General features: G+C 31.1%; 2 protein-coding genes across 2 annotated transcripts; one reads left to right on the top strand and one right to left on the bottom strand.

Annotated features, from left to right (window-relative positions):
• Positions 1-232: 232 nt before the first annotated feature.
• On the bottom strand, positions 233-11271 carry LOC127734919 (plasminogen receptor (KT)-like). Its single transcript, XM_052244958.1, has 5 exons — positions 11181-11271; positions 8385-8479; positions 4920-5050; positions 2678-2787; positions 233-2249 (listed from the first exon to the last, which is right to left on the bottom strand). The coding sequence occupies exons 2-5, from the start codon at positions 8463-8465 to the stop codon at positions 2110-2112; spliced, it is 462 nt and encodes a 153-aa protein (XP_052100918.1). The 5' UTR covers positions 8466-8479; positions 11181-11271; the 3' UTR covers positions 233-2109.
• A 10-nt stretch (positions 11272-11281) lies between these two features.
• Positions 11282-18153, top strand: LOC127734910 (uncharacterized). Its single transcript, XM_052244948.1, has 4 exons — positions 11282-11518; positions 13525-13827; positions 15123-15315; positions 16419-18153. Exons 1-4 carry the CDS (start codon positions 11482-11484, stop codon positions 16489-16491), a joined length of 606 nt encoding a protein of 201 aa, XP_052100908.1. The 5' UTR covers positions 11282-11481; the 3' UTR covers positions 16492-18153.
• The last annotated feature ends 225 nt before the right edge of the window (positions 18154-18378 follow it).

Below are 18378 nucleotides of genomic sequence, written 5' to 3'. Positions count from 1 at the left end.
GTCAGTTGACAATTAATAGCTGATTTCTCAACACTTATGTCCTCCATACAAAGTTTGATTAATATAGAAGCCTGTTTGGATATGATAATATGATGAGTGAAACTTTTAACTTTGTGGGTGGTAAAAAAAGGAAGGCATAACTGATCATAACTATTGTCTTCTTTTACTGAATAGTACCCTACATTTTGAACATCTGTTGTCTGTTGGTTTTTTAAAATCAAAAAAGCAAAAGTTATTAAATATGATTTATTAGGCATTTTTTAGATAACATATATATCATTGGATGATGTACAAATAGAAAAGTTATATGAAAAACTAATTGTAAACACAACAAATATATGATATAATTGTAAACAGTAGCATCATTAAAGATCCACTAATAACAATAATAATACACTATTTAAAGGAAAAATATTAATGCCATTTTATTTTTTATTTATTAGATCTTTCCACCTTCCTTTTGATTTTGTTCTGATTTCAATTAATTTCTTTTCATCCACCCTTTTTTCATGCGTAGAATTTTGTTTCACATAGGTTGATAAAATATTTGATAAATGTTGTTGAACAGTTATTGCGCTTTTGAAACTTTCTCTGTTTAACTGAACACTTTTTATTGTAAGAGTTATCTCCCCAAACTCTGTTTTTCTTGTGAGCCAAAATGTAAAAGAAATTTAAAAGTTTATTTTTCCATATTGGTCGTTATATTCCTGTGCTGTTCTGTTCAGTTTTGATCAAAGCGATACAGAAACTCCATATGAGAGTAATTTCCATGCTGTATTTGTAATTAGTGATATATAAATTTTACTCATAAACCATAAGATTTGAGGTCCACCAAAAGGAAATTGAGGTCAAGGTCATGTTCTAAATTTTGTCTTTTGCTTATAATGGCAACTCCTTGGAAATTGTATAAAATATCTACAAAATATTTTTACTATTGTCAGTTGCAACATTTCCTAACGTAAATTTTGGTTGAAAGGGTACGTTGACATTATTAATGAGTTGTCTCCCTTCTCATATTTGAAATTAGTTGTATGGTGATATATCTCAATATGTAGTAGATACCTAGGGTCATTTCAATTGAGGTCCTTGCTTTATGACCTTGAATTTGGGGTCAAGGTCATAGTTTAATTTGATATAAAATGTACTTGTAATATCATCAAGGAAAATAGTCATGTTTTGCACAAATAGAACATTGTTACTTTATACATATAGTACTTGTAAATGAAAAGAATCACAAAAGTTGCAAGAAACCAAACAGCAAATTTATGTAGTTAAGCTATAGATTATTCATGAAGAAAGTATAAAATTGAAAAAGTTAATGTTTCATTTGTTGACAAAATTATCATCATGGGATTCTGAGATTAAACAGTCACTAAAGTGCAAAATATAGGTCACTATGACCTTCTATCATAAAGGCATTTACAAATACACTACTATACAATACAATTGTCATTTTTAAATTACACCACATTTCTATGATATACATGTATAAACCAAAATATAATTTTTTTAAAAGTTATTTAAACTTGAAATCTTTAATCAAGTTGCACCAGCATGCAAGTTCAAAATTTTTCTCGTACCTGACATTATTAAATTTGATGTCATATCTACTTATAATATGCATCTTTATAATATGACACATATGCATTCAAAACAAAGAAGCCTATATCTACAAATTCAGACCTTCATACACATATGATTTGGAAGTAAAAGGTACTCTCATATTCCTCAACTTCATTCTCAGCTCAAAACAATTTCACTTAAGACATTTGGCAGATTTTTTCATTAATAATATGAGGGGTAAGAGGTCATCATTTGTTTGTGAGACTAAATTTCACTGTAAATATTTTGATTATTTCACCACACCAGTTTAATAGCAATACAAATTTATAGAAAGGACATACATTTGTATATAACTTTCATAAAATCCTGCTTCATTTTATTAAGTTACAAATATTCACTTCAAACATTCATAAAAAGTTCATATACATATAAAATCTAACAGTGCACAGAGAATGCTCCAGTTACAACAACCAGACAGACATATTACTTATCTAGAATGGAATAACTAACAGACTCTCAGATCACATGACACATCACATGACTTATTTACATCCAGATATCATTTCCTAACAATCTTTCCTTGTCTTTCTGTTTAAGCCTGGCTGCTTCTATTGACTGCATTGTAGGAACACCGTGTGGAATACATAGTAATCCTTGTTCATCGTCCATAATTCTGTCTGCTTCAGCTGAAAATATACATCACATAAACTTCCAGTATATTTTTAATGGAGAAGGACTATCAATAAATGATAATTCATTCTCTGTATGTCTGCTCCAAGTGAATGATAAAAGCTCTTATTATACTCTGCCTACCCAATTAGTTGTCTACAATTATTTTTTATAAACTGTCATTAAAATAGAATTTTCACATCTAAGTGAAACTTTAATACAAGAGAACCATTTAGATAATAACTAGGTGTTTTTTCTAAACTTCTCATGAAACATTATTTCAATCACTAGAATGGGATAGTTAGATGGTTTCAATTTTACATAACAGTGCAATAGCTTTAGAAAGAAAAGCCTTCAATTTTCTTACAATTATATTGGTTATTTTTGGAAAAAAGTACCATCAATTTGTTCTGGTCAGATGTTGTATTAGTATCTGTAATCGTACCTCTTATTCTTTCTATCTTTGAGTGATATGCCATATCATACTGGTATGCTACGATGAAGGTCAAAGGCAATATTGGAGCCAATGGTGTTTTAGATTGTGTCTTTGCTGCTCTGAAAAAATATGCAATTTGACAAAATTATGGTGCATATAATGTTTAAATAATTACAAATGTCATGCATTATATGGTTTCTCAAAATTAATTCATCTAACATATTTTAAAAGTGTTAAGTTCTCAGATACAGAGTAATTTAGTATCTTAGAGTTGAACTGAGATATATTAGCTTAATCAAAGTTATAGAAAATAGTTAACAACTTGGTGTTACCTAATATAGACACCCCTATATATATGAGTGTTATATATTTGATGTGCTTTATCATGACAAACCAGAATATATATGGTTTAGGGGTGGGGATATATACTTTCTTTAACTAGTATATTCATTGACACTTTTAAATGTACCATGTACATAAATACATATAATATATATGTATATGTGTCCTATACCAAGATACCTTAACCTGTGTGTGTCCTATACCAAGATATCTTAACCTGTGTGTGTCCTATACCAAGATACCTTAACCTGTGTGTGTCCTATACAAAGAAATCTTAACCTCTGTGTGTCCTATACCAAGATATCTTAACCTGTGTGTGTCCTATACCAAGATATCTTAACTTCTGTGGGTCCTATACCAAGATATCTTAACCTGTGTGTGACCTATATCAAGATATCTTAACTTGTGTGTGTCGTATACCAAGATATCTTAACCTGTGTGTGTCCTATACCAAGATATCTTAACCTGTGTGTATCCTATACCAAGATATCTTAACCTGTATGTGTCCTATACCAAGATATCTTAACCTGTGTGTGTCCTATACCAAGATATCTTAACCTGTGTGTGTCCTATACCAAGATATCTTAACCTGTGTGTGTCCTATACCAAGATATCTTAACCTGTGTGTGTCCTATACCAAGATATCTTAACCTCTGTGTGTCCTATACCAAGATATCTTAACCTGTGTGTGCCCTATACCAAGATATCTTAACCTGTGTGTATCATATACCAAGATATATTAACCTGTATGTGTCCTATACCAAGATATCTTAACATGTGTGTGTCCTATACCAAGATATCTTAACCTGTGTGTGTCCTATACCAAGATATCTTAACCTGTGTGTGTCCTATACCAAGATATCTTAACCTGTGTGTGTCCTATACCAAGATATCTTAACCTGTGTGTGCCCTATACCAAGATATCTTAACTTGTGTGTGTCGTTTATCAAGATATCTCAACCTGGGTGCCCTATACTAAGATAGCTTAACCTGTATATGTCCTATACCAAGATATCTTAACCTGTGTGTGTCCTATACCAAGATATCAATATTAAACCTGTGTGTGTCCTATACCAAGATATCAATATTAAACCTGTGTGTGTCCTATACCAAGATATCAATGTTAAACCTGTGTGTGTCCTATACCAAGATATCAATGTTAAACCTGTGTGTGTCCTATACCAAGATATCAATATTAAACCTGTGTGACTTTTATACAAAAATTGAATATAAACATGATGGGTAATGACACATAGGATATCTTTGAATCTAAAATTCAACTTATTTTCATTGTTTTAACAACTTCTATGTTTACCCCAGTGCCAACCTAAGACTGTAGGCTTCACTGGCCAATGCCAACCTAAGATTGTAGGCTTCACTGACCAGTGCCAACCTAAGATTGTAGGCTTCACTGACCAGTGCCAACCTAAGACTGTAGGCTTCACTGACCAGTACCAACCTAAGACTGTAGGCTTCACTGACCAGTGCCATAAAATTACACCAAATCAAATTTTAGAAGTCAATGAAAGTAGTTGCTATATCTGCATGGCCCCGAAAGTGTTGCTATGGTTTTTTACATAACTATCATGGCAGGTGTTGTAAAGTGATAGAAACAGGTAATCCAAACTCTACCTATCTAAATGACCACAATTCTGTTACAATAGTACCTAACCAAGAGTTGTACAAAATCAGCAGCAATACAACATATCCTGCTCCAGTACCCTATATGTCACTGTATTCTTAACATTTATCTTTCTAAAAATCATAGCAGTAGAACCCCAGAATAGTACTACCGACTCAAGCTGTGTAAATGGTCACCAATACAATTTACATAATAAGTATTAGTTACTTAACTCAACAATCATTGTTTCCATAGTAAGTACATTTTGTAAATGTATTAGTTACTTACCCAACAATCATTGCAGGTGTTGCTATTGCATAGAAAGAAGCAAACCACAAAAACATGTCCCTTGCTCCAGCTATCTGCATGGCCATCATTCTTTCTCTCATCTGGTTCTGCATGTGTATTTGTCGTTCCATCTAAAGTAAAGCGGAACTTTTTTGTCACATTATAACAAACTGTAAGGCAACAAAATTCAATGTGTTCTACTTTTAAATCATAAAACAAAAAAAAACGTCCTGAGCAAAATCTTATTTTCATTTCTATCCCTGAAGCAATTCTCAAAAAATGCAAATGGTTAAATATGATAAAAGACTTACTAGGTGGATATACAATACTATACACATTTTCTTTTCTCAAGTTTTACCTTTGTCTGTCCAAACATCTACATGTATATAGGGGGTCTGATCCCGGATCCTGCTTATTGTTTTGTCAGATTCCCATATCCCGCTTACCATTGTAATAATAACGCTTGTAATTTCACATGTCCCGCCCAACTTTTTTTCCCATTTTCAAGCACAATAATTTGACTTTCACGTGTCACGCTTACAAAAAATCAGCCAATCCGGCATCACGCTTAGACCCACTATATATATCTTATAAAATTGTTTCCATTTTATAATTGAAGTTCGCTTAATCAAAATAATTTCAAATTTTGAAATCATGTGGTTAATTATTAAACACAGATCTCCTTAAGGGGTCAATTGACAATTTTTGTCCTTATTTGTAGATCTTATTTTGCTGAACATTATTGCTGTTTACAGTTTATCTCTATCTATAATAATATTCAAGATAATAACCAAAAACTGCAAAATTCCTTAAAATTACCAATTCAGGGGCAACAACCCAACAATGGGTTGTCTGATTTGTCTGAAAATTTCAAGGCAGATAGATCTCAACCTGATGAACATTTTTACCCACGTCTGATTTGCTCTAAATGCTTTAGTTTCAGAGATATAAGCAAAAAAATGCATTTTACCTCTATGTTCTATTTTTAGCCATGACGGCCATGGTGGTTGGCTGGCGGGGTCGTAGGACACATTTTTAAAACTAGATACCCCAATAATGATTGTGGCCAAGTATGGTTAAATTTGTGTAAGTAGTTTCAGAGGAGAAGATTTTTGTAAAAGATTGCAAAAATTTACGAAAAATTGTTAAAAATTGACTTAAAAGGACAATAACTTCTTAAGGAGTCAATTAACAATTTTGGTAATGTTGACCTATTTGTAGATCTTACTTTGCTGAACATTATTGCTGTTTACAGTTTATCTCTATCTATAATAATATTCAAGATAATAACCAAAAACTGCAAAATTTCCTTAAAATTACTAATTCAGGGGCATCAACCTAACAAAGGGTTGTCCGATTCATCTGAAAATTTCAGGGCAGATAGGTCTTGACCTGATAAACATTTTTACCCCATGTCAGATTTGCTCTCAATGCTTTGGTTTCAGAGATATAAGCCAAAATCTACATTTTACCCCTATGTTCTATTTTTAGCCATGGCGGCCATCTTGGTTGGTTGGCCAGGTCACCGGACACATTTTTTAAACTAGATACCCTAATGATGATTGTGCCTAAGTTTGGTTAAATTTGGCCCAGTAATTTCAGAGGAGAAGATTTTTGTAAAAGTTTACGGACGACGGACGCGGGACAACGGACGCCAAGTGATGAGAAAAGCTCACTTGGCCCTTTGGGCCAAGTGAGCTAAAAATAATTTAACATCCTAAAAGGAAAAAGAGTAAACAATGAACATTCCATGATTGACTTTGTTGTTGTTTACAGTATTTCTGTGTTCAACCAGTATTGTCTATGTTCCTTTGCCTCATATTGACACAAGACACAAGGATACTTAATACATGTGCATGTAGTAGATATAAGTAAAAAGGTATAGGTCATTTGTAGGTGTTGTACAGAGTAAATATATTGAATATGGTGAAGATCATGAAGATAGTGTGTCTGGTATTGGAGAACATTTGTTAAATGTTTCAAATTGCAGCTCATCATGTCTCTAGTGGTTTCTTAGATATTGTGGTAAAATTGTAAATTATTTTTTTTGAAAGCACAGGCAAGTTATCAAGTTATTAGGTGGAAACCACATATATTCTGTTTTAGTAAGGGTATAACTTGTTAATTACAATTTGAACTTAACCTGTGTTTTGTGGATCCTGGAATTGTTTTGAAATGTAGCAGTGATTTTGTTGAACTATTCTCAAAGTATTCAAAAGAAACACTTTTTTCCGCATTAACTCTAGATATACTATTGTGAAACAATGCACATGTATGTATCAAATTCAAACTCATCCTGAATTAAGTTGATCCTATCATTTTTTTACAGTATCAAATTTTTCCATGGGATTGGTATTTTTAACCTCTTTGACTTCAGTTATGAGATATTAAGGTGGATAACTCTGGAACAACAAAAATGAAATGAAAGGTGTCATATGTAACTGGAATATTCTAGTAAGTTCTACAAATAAGTCAACATGACCAAAATGGTCAGTTGACCCCTTAAGGAGTTATTGCCCTTTTATAGTCAATTTTAACAATTTTTCGTAAATTTTTGTTATCTTTTACAAAAATCTTCTCCTCTGAAACTACTAAGATGAATTTAACCAAAGTTGTAAACAATCATCATTAGGGTATGTAGTTTAAAAATTGTGTCTGATGACCCTGCCCGCGAACCAAGATGGCCGACATGGCTAATAATAGTACATAGGGTAAAATGCAGTTTTTGGCTCATATATCTAACCCAAAGCATTTCGAGCAAATCTTTCAAAACAAAATTGTTCATTAGGTCAAGATCTATCTGCCCTTAAATTTTCAGACCAATCAGGCAACCCGTTGTTGGGTTGCTGCCCCTGAATTGGTAATTTTTTGAAATTTTTTCAGCTTTTGGTTATTATCTTGAATATTATTATAGATAGAGATAAACGGTAAACAGCAATAATGTACAGCAAAGTAAGACCTACAAATAAGTCAACATGACCAAAATGGTCAATTGACCCCTTAAGGAGTTATTGCCCTTTATAATCAATTTTTAACAATTTTCATAAATTTTGTAAATTTTTACCAAATAATTTCCACTGAAACTACTGGGCCAAGTTCATTACAGATAGAGATAATTGTAAGCATCAAGAATGTTCAGTAAAGTAAGATCTACAAACACATCACCATCACCAAAACACAATTTTGTCATGAATCCATCTGTGTCCTTTGTTTAATATGCACATAGATCAAGGTGAGCGACACAGGCTCTTTAGAGCCTCTAGTTTTGTACACACATGATGTTGCAGTATAAACACAATTTATTTATGTTATCTGTAGTTATAGAATTACTTGCATTTGCTACTTGAAACGAACAAGAAAAGCTGGCCTAGGTTAATGTTTTACTGTAAATGCAAAAGCTCACGGAAATAAAAATTTTAATTTCAAATTACAATTTAGGAGTCTATGTTTTTAAACATTTATTACCTGTAATCTTTGGGTCTCTAACATGAATTCTTGCTGCTTTTTCATATTGTCATCCATTGCTTTTCCTATCACAGATCCCATGTTGAAACAATGTTCTACAAAAATACAAATGTTATCTGAATTGTGCTTACTTTTCACTGCCATTTGTTAGTCAGGGCTCTTTTAAGTATTATAGTACTAAGATTACTAGTATAAGTTCTTGGCTGGTTGTACTCTGGTATAAACATGATCAAGACAAATAAAATAACCTTTTTTCCAGCACAAGAGTCTAAAATATATTTACAAAACATAATACAAATGTATAAATGAGTTTGTACATGTATCTTCTTACATCATGTACGTATATATCAAGTTTTTAATAGCATGGGGAAAGTTCTAGGCATGTTATCATACACATATAAATGGTGTTAAGTTTAATTAGATATTACTTGTATAAAAAATTACTACCAAAAAAAAAATTGTATCAACAAATATCACTCATTCAAATAAACTTATTGTTATTGAATGTTTACTTATTGAGTGTTATATCTAGTCTCACTATTTTAAATATATATACCACCTTTGATAAGTGTTTAGTATGATGATAAATTTTCACTTGGGCACTCATACCACATCTTCTTATATCTATTATGATAGGCAGTGTCTGCGCGTACCCGCATGTGGGTACGAATAGCCAAATTGCCGTTCGTAGGCTACGCGTACCCGCATCTGGTTTTATAATAAAATGGCATCGGATCGGGAATGAAACGTGAAATATATACGGAAATTATCGCAATTACTGAATTAGTGAATAAATTGATTAAAACTACTTAGAAGTTTCATAAATATTTATATATAGGTAAGTGAACAGTTTTTCTCAGTTAATAAATATTCTAAAAATGGAAGAGAGTGATATACATGTGGGGAAGACATTTCAAAGTTGTCATGAATTGGAACAATTTGTTTAAAACTATCAGTCGATTAATTTTATACAATTGTATAAAACAAACTCGGAGTCATTTACAGCTGCAGAGAAAAAAAAGAACTGGAAACACAAAAATAAAAGAGGAATTAAAGTTTAACAGAATAAATTTTTCCTGTATTCTAAAATTCTAAACAAGTTCGACAGGAAAAAGGCATAATACATTATTTCCGATAAAAGAAAGGCCGATGCCAATAATCCTCTAGAAGCTTCATTAATAAATAACAAAATATTTGACGAAAATGTAAACCTTCAGCGCATCAAACTTGAAATATTTTACCTCTGAAGCGTGGAAGCAACTTAAAATTCGGATCAACTAAAGAAGAGAATCATGCGAATGGACATGTATCAAATGTCCAAAAAACCTACACGATCAGGACTCTTTGGCCTGTGATTGTTGTTTGGACTGTCAACATTTGAAATATGTGCCAAAACAATCCTATTGGATATTAAAAATTTGTTCCAAATCTCAATTTACTTACATGAATCTTTTAAAATTGGTTTAATTTGAAGCCTTTATAACTTGCCTCTTTAATTTTTATATAGACACCCAAGCTTTAATTTTGGTCGTTTAAGATATTTTAAAATTTCAGTTTCTGTTTTACATTTTACTCAAAGATTATTTTTTAATCTCATATAGGTATTTTTCAAATTCAGTAAAATTTAAGTCTTTAAATTTGAATTTACATTTAATAATATTTAATATTAATTTTTTTTTCATGTTTACAGGTAGTCCTATAATATATGCCTTTGCATTATATATTCACTATTTAAAGTTTTCATGCTGATATTTTCATTTTTTTTAATGCGGGTGGCACATTGATAATAATAATAAAAAAGGAAAAACAGCAAAATAAGTAAAAAGAAAACAGAAATAGAAAATTGAAGTCGGGGGCATTATTTTCATTTTCAATCAGTGTGCATTTAATTTGCAATGTTTATTATGTATTATTAACTAATAAATACAAGTTGAAAATATTATTTTTCATACTCTTCATTCGTTCTACACGAAATCCCCATATTATCGATAATTTCTGTATATATTTCACGTTTCATTCCCGATTCGATGGCATTTTATTATAAAACCGGATGTGGGTACGCGTAGCCTACGAATGGCAATTTGACTATTCGTACCCGCATGCGGGTACGCGCAGACACTGCCATTATGATAACACAATGAAATTTCCATCAATTCCTTAAAACTCAGTTTTTCTGCATACATGCTTGCAGAAGATTATTAATTAAATATCTCTACGAAAAAACTGACACTTTTTTCTCTTGCTTCCTCTTATCAACCAAAGATTGAAATTTTTAAGTCAAAAATAAATGCTGATAGCTACAAATGTAACTTCTTATATACCTACTTTCACTTTGGCAAAATCACTTCATCCACTTTCAACGAGCAATTTTTACAAGTTTTACTTGCATGTATGTTACTTTTATAACCACTTAAATACTTGTAGTTTTAGTTCGCTGCTCTGTTGAAAAGTTGTTTAAATAATACTTATGAAGGATAATTAAGGAATCAAAAATATTGGACAGTACAATAGATTACAGCATAAGCATGATAAAAGTCATGTTGTATGTCAGTGGACATCAATATGGCATGGAGTTAGTTGTGTGTTCCCTTATTTTCAGCTTTGAAAGCTGCCAGGACAGAAAAGATGCCTTCACAAATAGTTCAAACTGAAAGGTCAAAAGGTAGATCATAGTACCAAATTGACTATGCAATGGTAATTATTTTGCAAAAACGGCAATTGCATATAAAAGGGTTTGCTTTATCTAATATATCATAAATGAACACTGCATTATTTCAAATATGCATGACAACATACATAAATCACTCTTGCCTTCACCACAGCTTAGCTAATATTCTGTTAATGACAATATTACTCTCGGGACATACTTTGAGTTATTAGTGATAAATAATCGACGAGTAACGAGCAGTTCCGAATGTATTTGAACGGAAGTAAACAAAGCTTTGAGGGATTTTGTTGCAGTTTTCCATAACCCTCGCATATTATAATTCATACCAACAGTAAACAATCACCACAACAACAATGTAGAATTCAAACTGAACATGTCCAAAAGTAACCATAAACCTCCATAGAAATATCCTGCAAACGAAATAACGACATGGAATTCTCATATTTCTGTGTCATTCAGTGCATAGGTATAAAAGAAAATTCATCTGTTATTTAGTATGAATCTCGCATTAACGTTTAGATATGTGATACTTCTGGATAAATACATGTAACAAAACTAATAGACTGCGCTGCTGTCCTCTGCTTTACAAACATATTGATTCTTCTTCCTCTTTCAGTGACCATTAAAATATAAACTTTATTTCAATTAAGGTTCATCATAACAAATGGACAAATATGGCCGTATGTTCACCTCAAAAACTACTCTGTGTACAGACTTACCTTTGCAGTTTGGAAAGTTTTAAGGCCTGGCATCCACTAGATATATAAAAGTTAAATCTATTTTGCATATCAGAAAGATAAAATCTTTTTTTGAATATGATGGGCATTTTCTTTCCTTCCTGCAGAAGGTGTAAAAATAAACAAACACCTGAATTGCATTTGATACTGTCCACTCAGTTACTACCTTTAACTCACCTATAGATGTGTAGATATCTATTGTACATGTCAATCAAGGACAATCAATACAATCCAAATCAGTTGTTACCTGAGATGGAGCATCTCAAAGTTATATCCCAACTAGTTTATTTTTACACCTTCAGCAGGAACGGAAAAAAAATGCCCATCATAATCCAAAAAAGATTTTATATTTCTGATATGCAAAATAAATTTAACTTTTATACATCTAGTGGATGCCAGGCCTTAAAACTTTCCAAACTGCACAGGTAAGCCTGTACACAGAGTAGTTTTTAAGGTGAAAATACGGCCATATTTGTCCATTTGTTATGATGAACCTTAAATAACCTTAAATAATTTGGCTTAATGTCACTATTTGGGAATCTGCAACAATTGACCCAAGAATTTGCAACACTTGACATCTTACAACAATCACTTTTTTTTATATTTTCCATGCTTCCCATTTGTTAATTAAACTTTTCCAAAACAGTTGGTAAATGATTTGGTGGTAGCAAAACACTATGGCACTAAGACAAATTGGCACCTGTTTTTTTTTCTTTGCTATATTTTACTTTTTTTCTCTATATTTTATCATTAAAAAATAACAATTAATAACGATTTGGCAACAAAACAAGAATTTTGATAGTAATATTAAAATCCTTTGATAAAAAATGCAATACAAAATTTGGTCAGTATCCCTTAAGCACCTCAAATTGAGGAACTCAAAAGTAGTGTATAAACGAAAAATCTCTGTGCAGTTTGGGATTGTTTACTAGTCCCTGGTGCAGTGATATTGGACAGGTTTCAATTTTTAACTTTGTCTGAAAAATCCCTCGGGTAAATTTGCCTTAAAATCAAATGTATGTCATACTACATGTATCTATTATTTGAACAGTCAAAAGTTTTATTCTTTGTAAATGTACTTTAATAAAACACAACAGTTTTGGTTTGAAATATGCTCTTTTCATGTGTTATACAGGTAATTGACAAAATTGTGCAAACCGTGAATTTTTCGGCTTGCACATGCTTAGAAATACCATGGAACACAGTTAGTGTATTTTGTGTTTATATATTCCCTAACAAGAATAATTTGGTTGGCAATTGTGCCCTTTTTTAAATATATTTATTCAAAATTTGTCTCTTCATTTCATGACATCACAGACAGATTGTGTCATAAAAGCTTGGCAAATATTCACATTTTCTGAGATCATTTCTTTTAAAGCTTTAAGAATTTGATTAATAATAACTATCACACAAGTTTTAGTTTTGGTGAATTTACACAGCTAAATTAGCTCAAAAATATTTTAATAGTTTGTAATTCATATTTGCAATAAGGCAACAATACCTAGGACATCAGCATATAAAATGGTCAGGGAGCTTACAGATTCCCCTCTATCAGTACAAATGTATTATATTTATATGACATGCCAGCTATATTTTTTGCACCTACATATAGTTCTGATCAGCATGGGATGAAATTATTTATAAGGTCCCATCATCTATTTTTATAGATGGATTTACCATGAGTTTATAGTTTATAAATAATACATGCTTGAAGTCGGATAATCTTTTTTTTCAGTGACATATATATGTATTGCAGCTGGGAAATTTGCGTCAGAAGTGGTTGTCACAGTTACAGCAATACAAACCAACCAAGTGACCTTGATGATAAAAAAGCATGGTGAGCCAAACCAGCCACTGAACTTACCATGTATGTTATGTTATGTTCAAACAGAAACTAAAGAAAAAAAATGTGTAGATCAGACAGATTTTCAAGGACATACAAATATCACCATTCTACATTTACAGCCAGGCACAAGTTATAATGTGTTTGTAGAATGCAATGATGTTCTATCATCTAATAAATGCACATTCAAAACAGGTAATGATCATGCTTTGACTTACATATTTGAAAAGACAAAACCATACCTATTAATTGGACAGGCTATAAATCACCACCAGGTGCTGTTAATTGTGTATTTTCACATTACACCCCCCCCCCCCCCCCCCATCCTTCTTTTTTTCTTTTAAACAAAGCATTCCTGTCACAAGTAGAGGTATGAGAATTTTTTTAAGTTGAGGGTTATAATATGGCTATATATGCTTTACCAATTATTGATATTTAGTTTCTATAATGATGCTACACTATATTAATATTTTTAGTTTTGTGATAAGAACATATGAATTATCTGTCTGTTTTCTATATCAAGTAATGTATTGGAAATAATCCATTTTAAGTTTTAACTGGTAATCTTTATAATATTATCTCCCACTTTCCTCCATAATAATGCCTTTTGAAACATCTTCTTTACATCACAATGATGTGTTTTGATGCCCCTCTTTACTCCATAGTGACACCTTTTGATGCCTTTATCTTGTACACAATATCTGACTTTATTTTCCTTAACAAAATAATTTTTTCGCTGTACATTATTATTTAAAATGATGACCTGTTTTAATCACTGTCATTATTTTTTCTAAAGTTTTTTTATTTCATTAAAGTAAGTTAATGTTTATTATTCACATTTGATTGAAGGATCCTATGCGAAATAAAAAAAAAAATTCTCCGTAAAGGAAAGGGTTAAGCACAACATATTCTTCTGCCAAGTTTCAATCTGTATAATGGTTCTACTGAAAGATGATCAAACTGTTTATGAACATTTAGAATTGTTTGCTGAACCAATAGATCATTTTTGAAATTGTTGTTAAGCAAGATTTTTTTTATATCTATTCTGCATCTAGTATCTTAAAGTTCTTGATTTATTTTACATTTAACATTCATACCTGTAAATTTCTTTTAAAAGATTACATTTCTAAATCAATGAAGAAAAAATTGATATTTTGATGTGCCATGATATAGATTATTTTTTGTATCTCTTCACAGCAAAGCTATAGCAACGTTAAAGGATCGTTCTTGTCCTCGTGCTTGGTTGTCATAATGTTGTCTGCATTGTTCCCATCACATTTTATATTAAGCCAGAACTCTTTGAAAACACTAGAATTTAACCAAACATACACAGAATCTACTTAGATTTTTATCTCAGTGATTTTAAGGTATCCCATACTAAAAAAAGGACTTTGACATTTCCGCTCATATTATTTTGCGATAGCAGGTAATACACATTCCTGGAAGAATCACATATTTAATTATCAGAAATCCATATTTTTCTTCTTCAGAAATCCAAGGAGGCAGTACAACATCTTCTGGTCCGGAGGTTGTATACAAAGAAAGTCAGTTATTCTCAGCGACAACATTAGATGTAGTTCTTGGTGTTTTGTTTGGAGTTGTTGCCCTTTGTATTTTGGCTGTTACATCATTATATTTGTACAGACGACATCAAAGAAGAAGGAGATTACAAAACTTTCTCAGGTAAGGTAACCAGTATATACTGGCACCTCTGATCCCAAGGGAGAAAAACATTGACCAATTTCTCAAGCGTTGATAAATTATGTTATCTTTTTGTAAGAGGACTTGGTTTCCAAACTTTCTGACATAAGCTTACCTGTGTATACATCACTTTATACAGGTAACATCACAGAAGGCATATATTACTATATTATTTTCAGGTAAGATAACCTGTTTATACTGACCAATGTAACATTACATTTATTAAGTAGTAAAATACAATGTAATAATCTTTGACATCATACCAACGGTGTGTACATATATTACTGGTGTAGTACTAATTTTTCAATAAATATTTATATGACCCCTTCATTTCACTGAACTCCACAAAGTAAACTTTGAATCCTGTACTCCTGCTGTTGATTGTACTAGCAGATTATTTGCTGCTAGCTAATACTCCAACTCAAAAAGTGCTGATCACTCCTTTTTTTCTGCAGAGAATTATGACTCAGAATTAATTCAGGAACTGCTTATAAGAAAGAGGTATGCAGACTCCATGCAGAGTCTATTTTCTTTATTTTCGACCTTTAGACACCACTAAAACAAATGGCTCTAAAATGTATTTTTGAAATCACAAACCACTCTTTTTTAATATAGATATTGAAAAAAAAATGTGTAAAAAGACATTTTGAAAAAGAAACAAGAAGTATAATAGTTTATTTGCAAATTCCATAATTGACCCTGTAATAAGAGATCATATACATTTTTGAGTTGTTTCTCTTAGGAGGAAAATAATTTGTCATTGACAATGAAGAGCTACCAGAAAGAGCATATATATCATTTTCAACCTATTTTGCTTTGCATGGGAAGAAGTCCATTTTGTCCAGTAAAAATTATTGAACACTCATTAGTGATTTAGGCTATGAACACAATCTATCCTATAATAGTTTTCAAACACTTGTAGTAAGACTAGAATACTGTACATTGTTTAGAAGTTTTTTCTGACTTTAAGATAGTCAGAGAGATAATTACGTTTGAATGAAAGATTGTTTAAGGTATGGAAGGCAATATATTTATTGTAGGTGTAAAAATAATATGAATTATTAAAATGAAAATATATCTTGCAGGACGCCACATACAGATCCATTTGAGAGTTTGCAAGATTACGTTGAAGGAGATACTGGTAGTCAATTCATGTAATTGAATATAATGATTATTGATTCTCGTGACAAACTATACTTGCACCATTTACCTTGTAAGAGATAGAACTGAAGAATCATGAATTTATCAACAGCTAGGAGTAATCTTATACTTGAGCATAATTTGAACAATATTAAATGTGATATATATTCTTAATTTGAATATGCCTGTTTTACATTTAGTTATATGGACATTAAAACTTACTCTTTAAACTTTAAGGAAAATATATTTTGTATATCAGTACGATTTACACTTCAAATAAGCCAAAAATAAATTTTTTTGTGAAAGAAAACAAAATTTGGTTTACAATCACATTATATTCTAGAAAACAGAGCACAGGTTTCGACAAACTAAATATGAAAGTTAAAAGGGTTATTTGTTATAATAAACATAAGGTTTAATTATTTTGTTGTTGATGCATTTGCTGCTTGTATTTAGGTATTCAACACCAATGGAAATAGGCCTGTTGTCTTTAATTTTAATGAAGATTTAAAAAAAATTATGATTGTTTGATGTCATTAAAAGAATGTCAATAAGCAACTTTTCCTATTGTGATAAAAGCCAAATCCTAGAAATAGGGGCATAATTTGTGCTTTATTAAACCTACTTATTTGGATTTTAAAGGGGCATTAGCTGTCAAATTCATTTTCACCGATTTGACTCAAAATTCCTACATTCGACTTATAACATACTAAAACACATATCCAAATTATAAAAAGTCTAAAATAAACAATTTAAGAAGCGTAGACTCGATTTTATGAATCAGCATTTCGTGTGTATTTTAGTCCAGATGCCATCTAAAAACCATAGAGGTGACCTCCAAAGACTGCCGATGGTTATATAACCCAATATAAACATTAATATAGATATAAATAGATTGCGAACTCGTGCAATTGGATTTTTCTAAGTCTGTTTGATTTCATATTATAGGTTAAAAAAATATGTTAATAATGGTTTTTACCTGTATAAGAATGAGTTTTTCTAGATCGAATCAGTCAACCAAATTGTTTACCCTTGTTTCACTTCCAATATTTACATTCTTTTCCATTTAATAACTAAACATGCCTAGTTCATGCGTAATCCATATCTAGCTATAGGGATCTATTAAAGTTCACATGAATACAGATTCAATGAGGTTGAATTATTCACTTGCAAGTGAATAATTCATTAGCTATGTTTCTTTGCTTATTTTGACAAAATTGAACCAAACTGGCTGATAAAAGCGAATTACTATTCCACTCTTTCACTTTCATTAATGATTGAACAAAAAGAAATCATATTTTATTTTTTTTATATCTCGTAGCTAATGCCCCTTTAAACTATTTTATATACATTATAAATTGCTACTGGATGTTAAGCAAGCAACTAAATCAATCAATACATTATATAGGTGAAAAATTCCTGTACACATCTCAATCTAAACCAACAGAATTCAGGGAAACTGAGATTTTTCAGTACTTAGGTGCATTGTTAATCGTCATTATTATTTTTGGATAAGAATGATTTTATGTGGGGTTTTCCCTTGCAAAACACTTTGCTTCTTTTATTCAAGTTTTGCTTTAAAAAACAGTTTCAGGGTTTTTGTAATTAGTACATGGACTTTGTCATTTATGTTAATATGAATTATAGACAATGTTTTCTTACAATATATATACTTTCTGTTGCACTTTTTAGGATTTCATCCTTTTCCTATTTTAGAATCTCTTCAAAATGATTATATACAAGAGGTTGAAATCTTTTGCTCTGTGCTTTTTTTAATTTTCTGTTTTGATATCATCTGGATCATTTAAATCCTTTGTTCTGGTTCATTCATTATTTTTTTTTTGCATACAAATAATTACTCAGGAAATTAATAAATCTTTTTTGTTTCAGTAGTTTCATCAGTGC

The sequence above is a fragment of the Mytilus californianus genome, unplaced genomic scaffold (genome assembly GCF_021869535.1).
Source record: "Mytilus californianus isolate M0D057914Y unplaced genomic scaffold, xbMytCali1.0.p SCAF_1, whole genome shotgun sequence".
NCBI lineage: Eukaryota > Metazoa > Mollusca > Bivalvia > Mytilida > Mytilidae > Mytilus > Mytilus californianus.
The sequence above is the reverse complement of the archived record's forward strand: the minus strand, read 5'-3'. Positions and strand labels throughout refer to the sequence as shown.

Coding starts and splice junctions, on each gene's coding strand:
- LOC127734910 (XM_052244948.1), top strand. CDS start 11,482: ATGGAATTCTCATATTTCTGTGTCATTCAGTGCATAG. Junction 13,828..15,122: donor TAAATGCACATTCAAAACAG/GTAATGATCATG, acceptor TTTCTTCTTCAG/AAATCCAAGGAGGCAGTACA. Junction 15,316..16,418: donor AGATTACAAAACTTTCTCAG/GTAAGGTAACCA, acceptor TATATCTTGCAG/GACGCCACATACAGATCCAT.
- LOC127734919 (XM_052244958.1), bottom strand. CDS start 8,465: ATGGGATCTGTGATAGGAAAAGCAATGGATGACAATATGAAAAAGCAG. Junction 5,051..8,384: donor TAGAGACCCAAAGATTACAG/GTAATAAATGTT, acceptor GCTTTACTTTAG/ATGGAACGACAAATACACAT. Junction 2,788..4,919: donor ACACCTGCAATGATTGTTGG/GTAAGTAACTAA, acceptor ATATTTTTTCAG/AGCAGCAAAGACACAATCTA.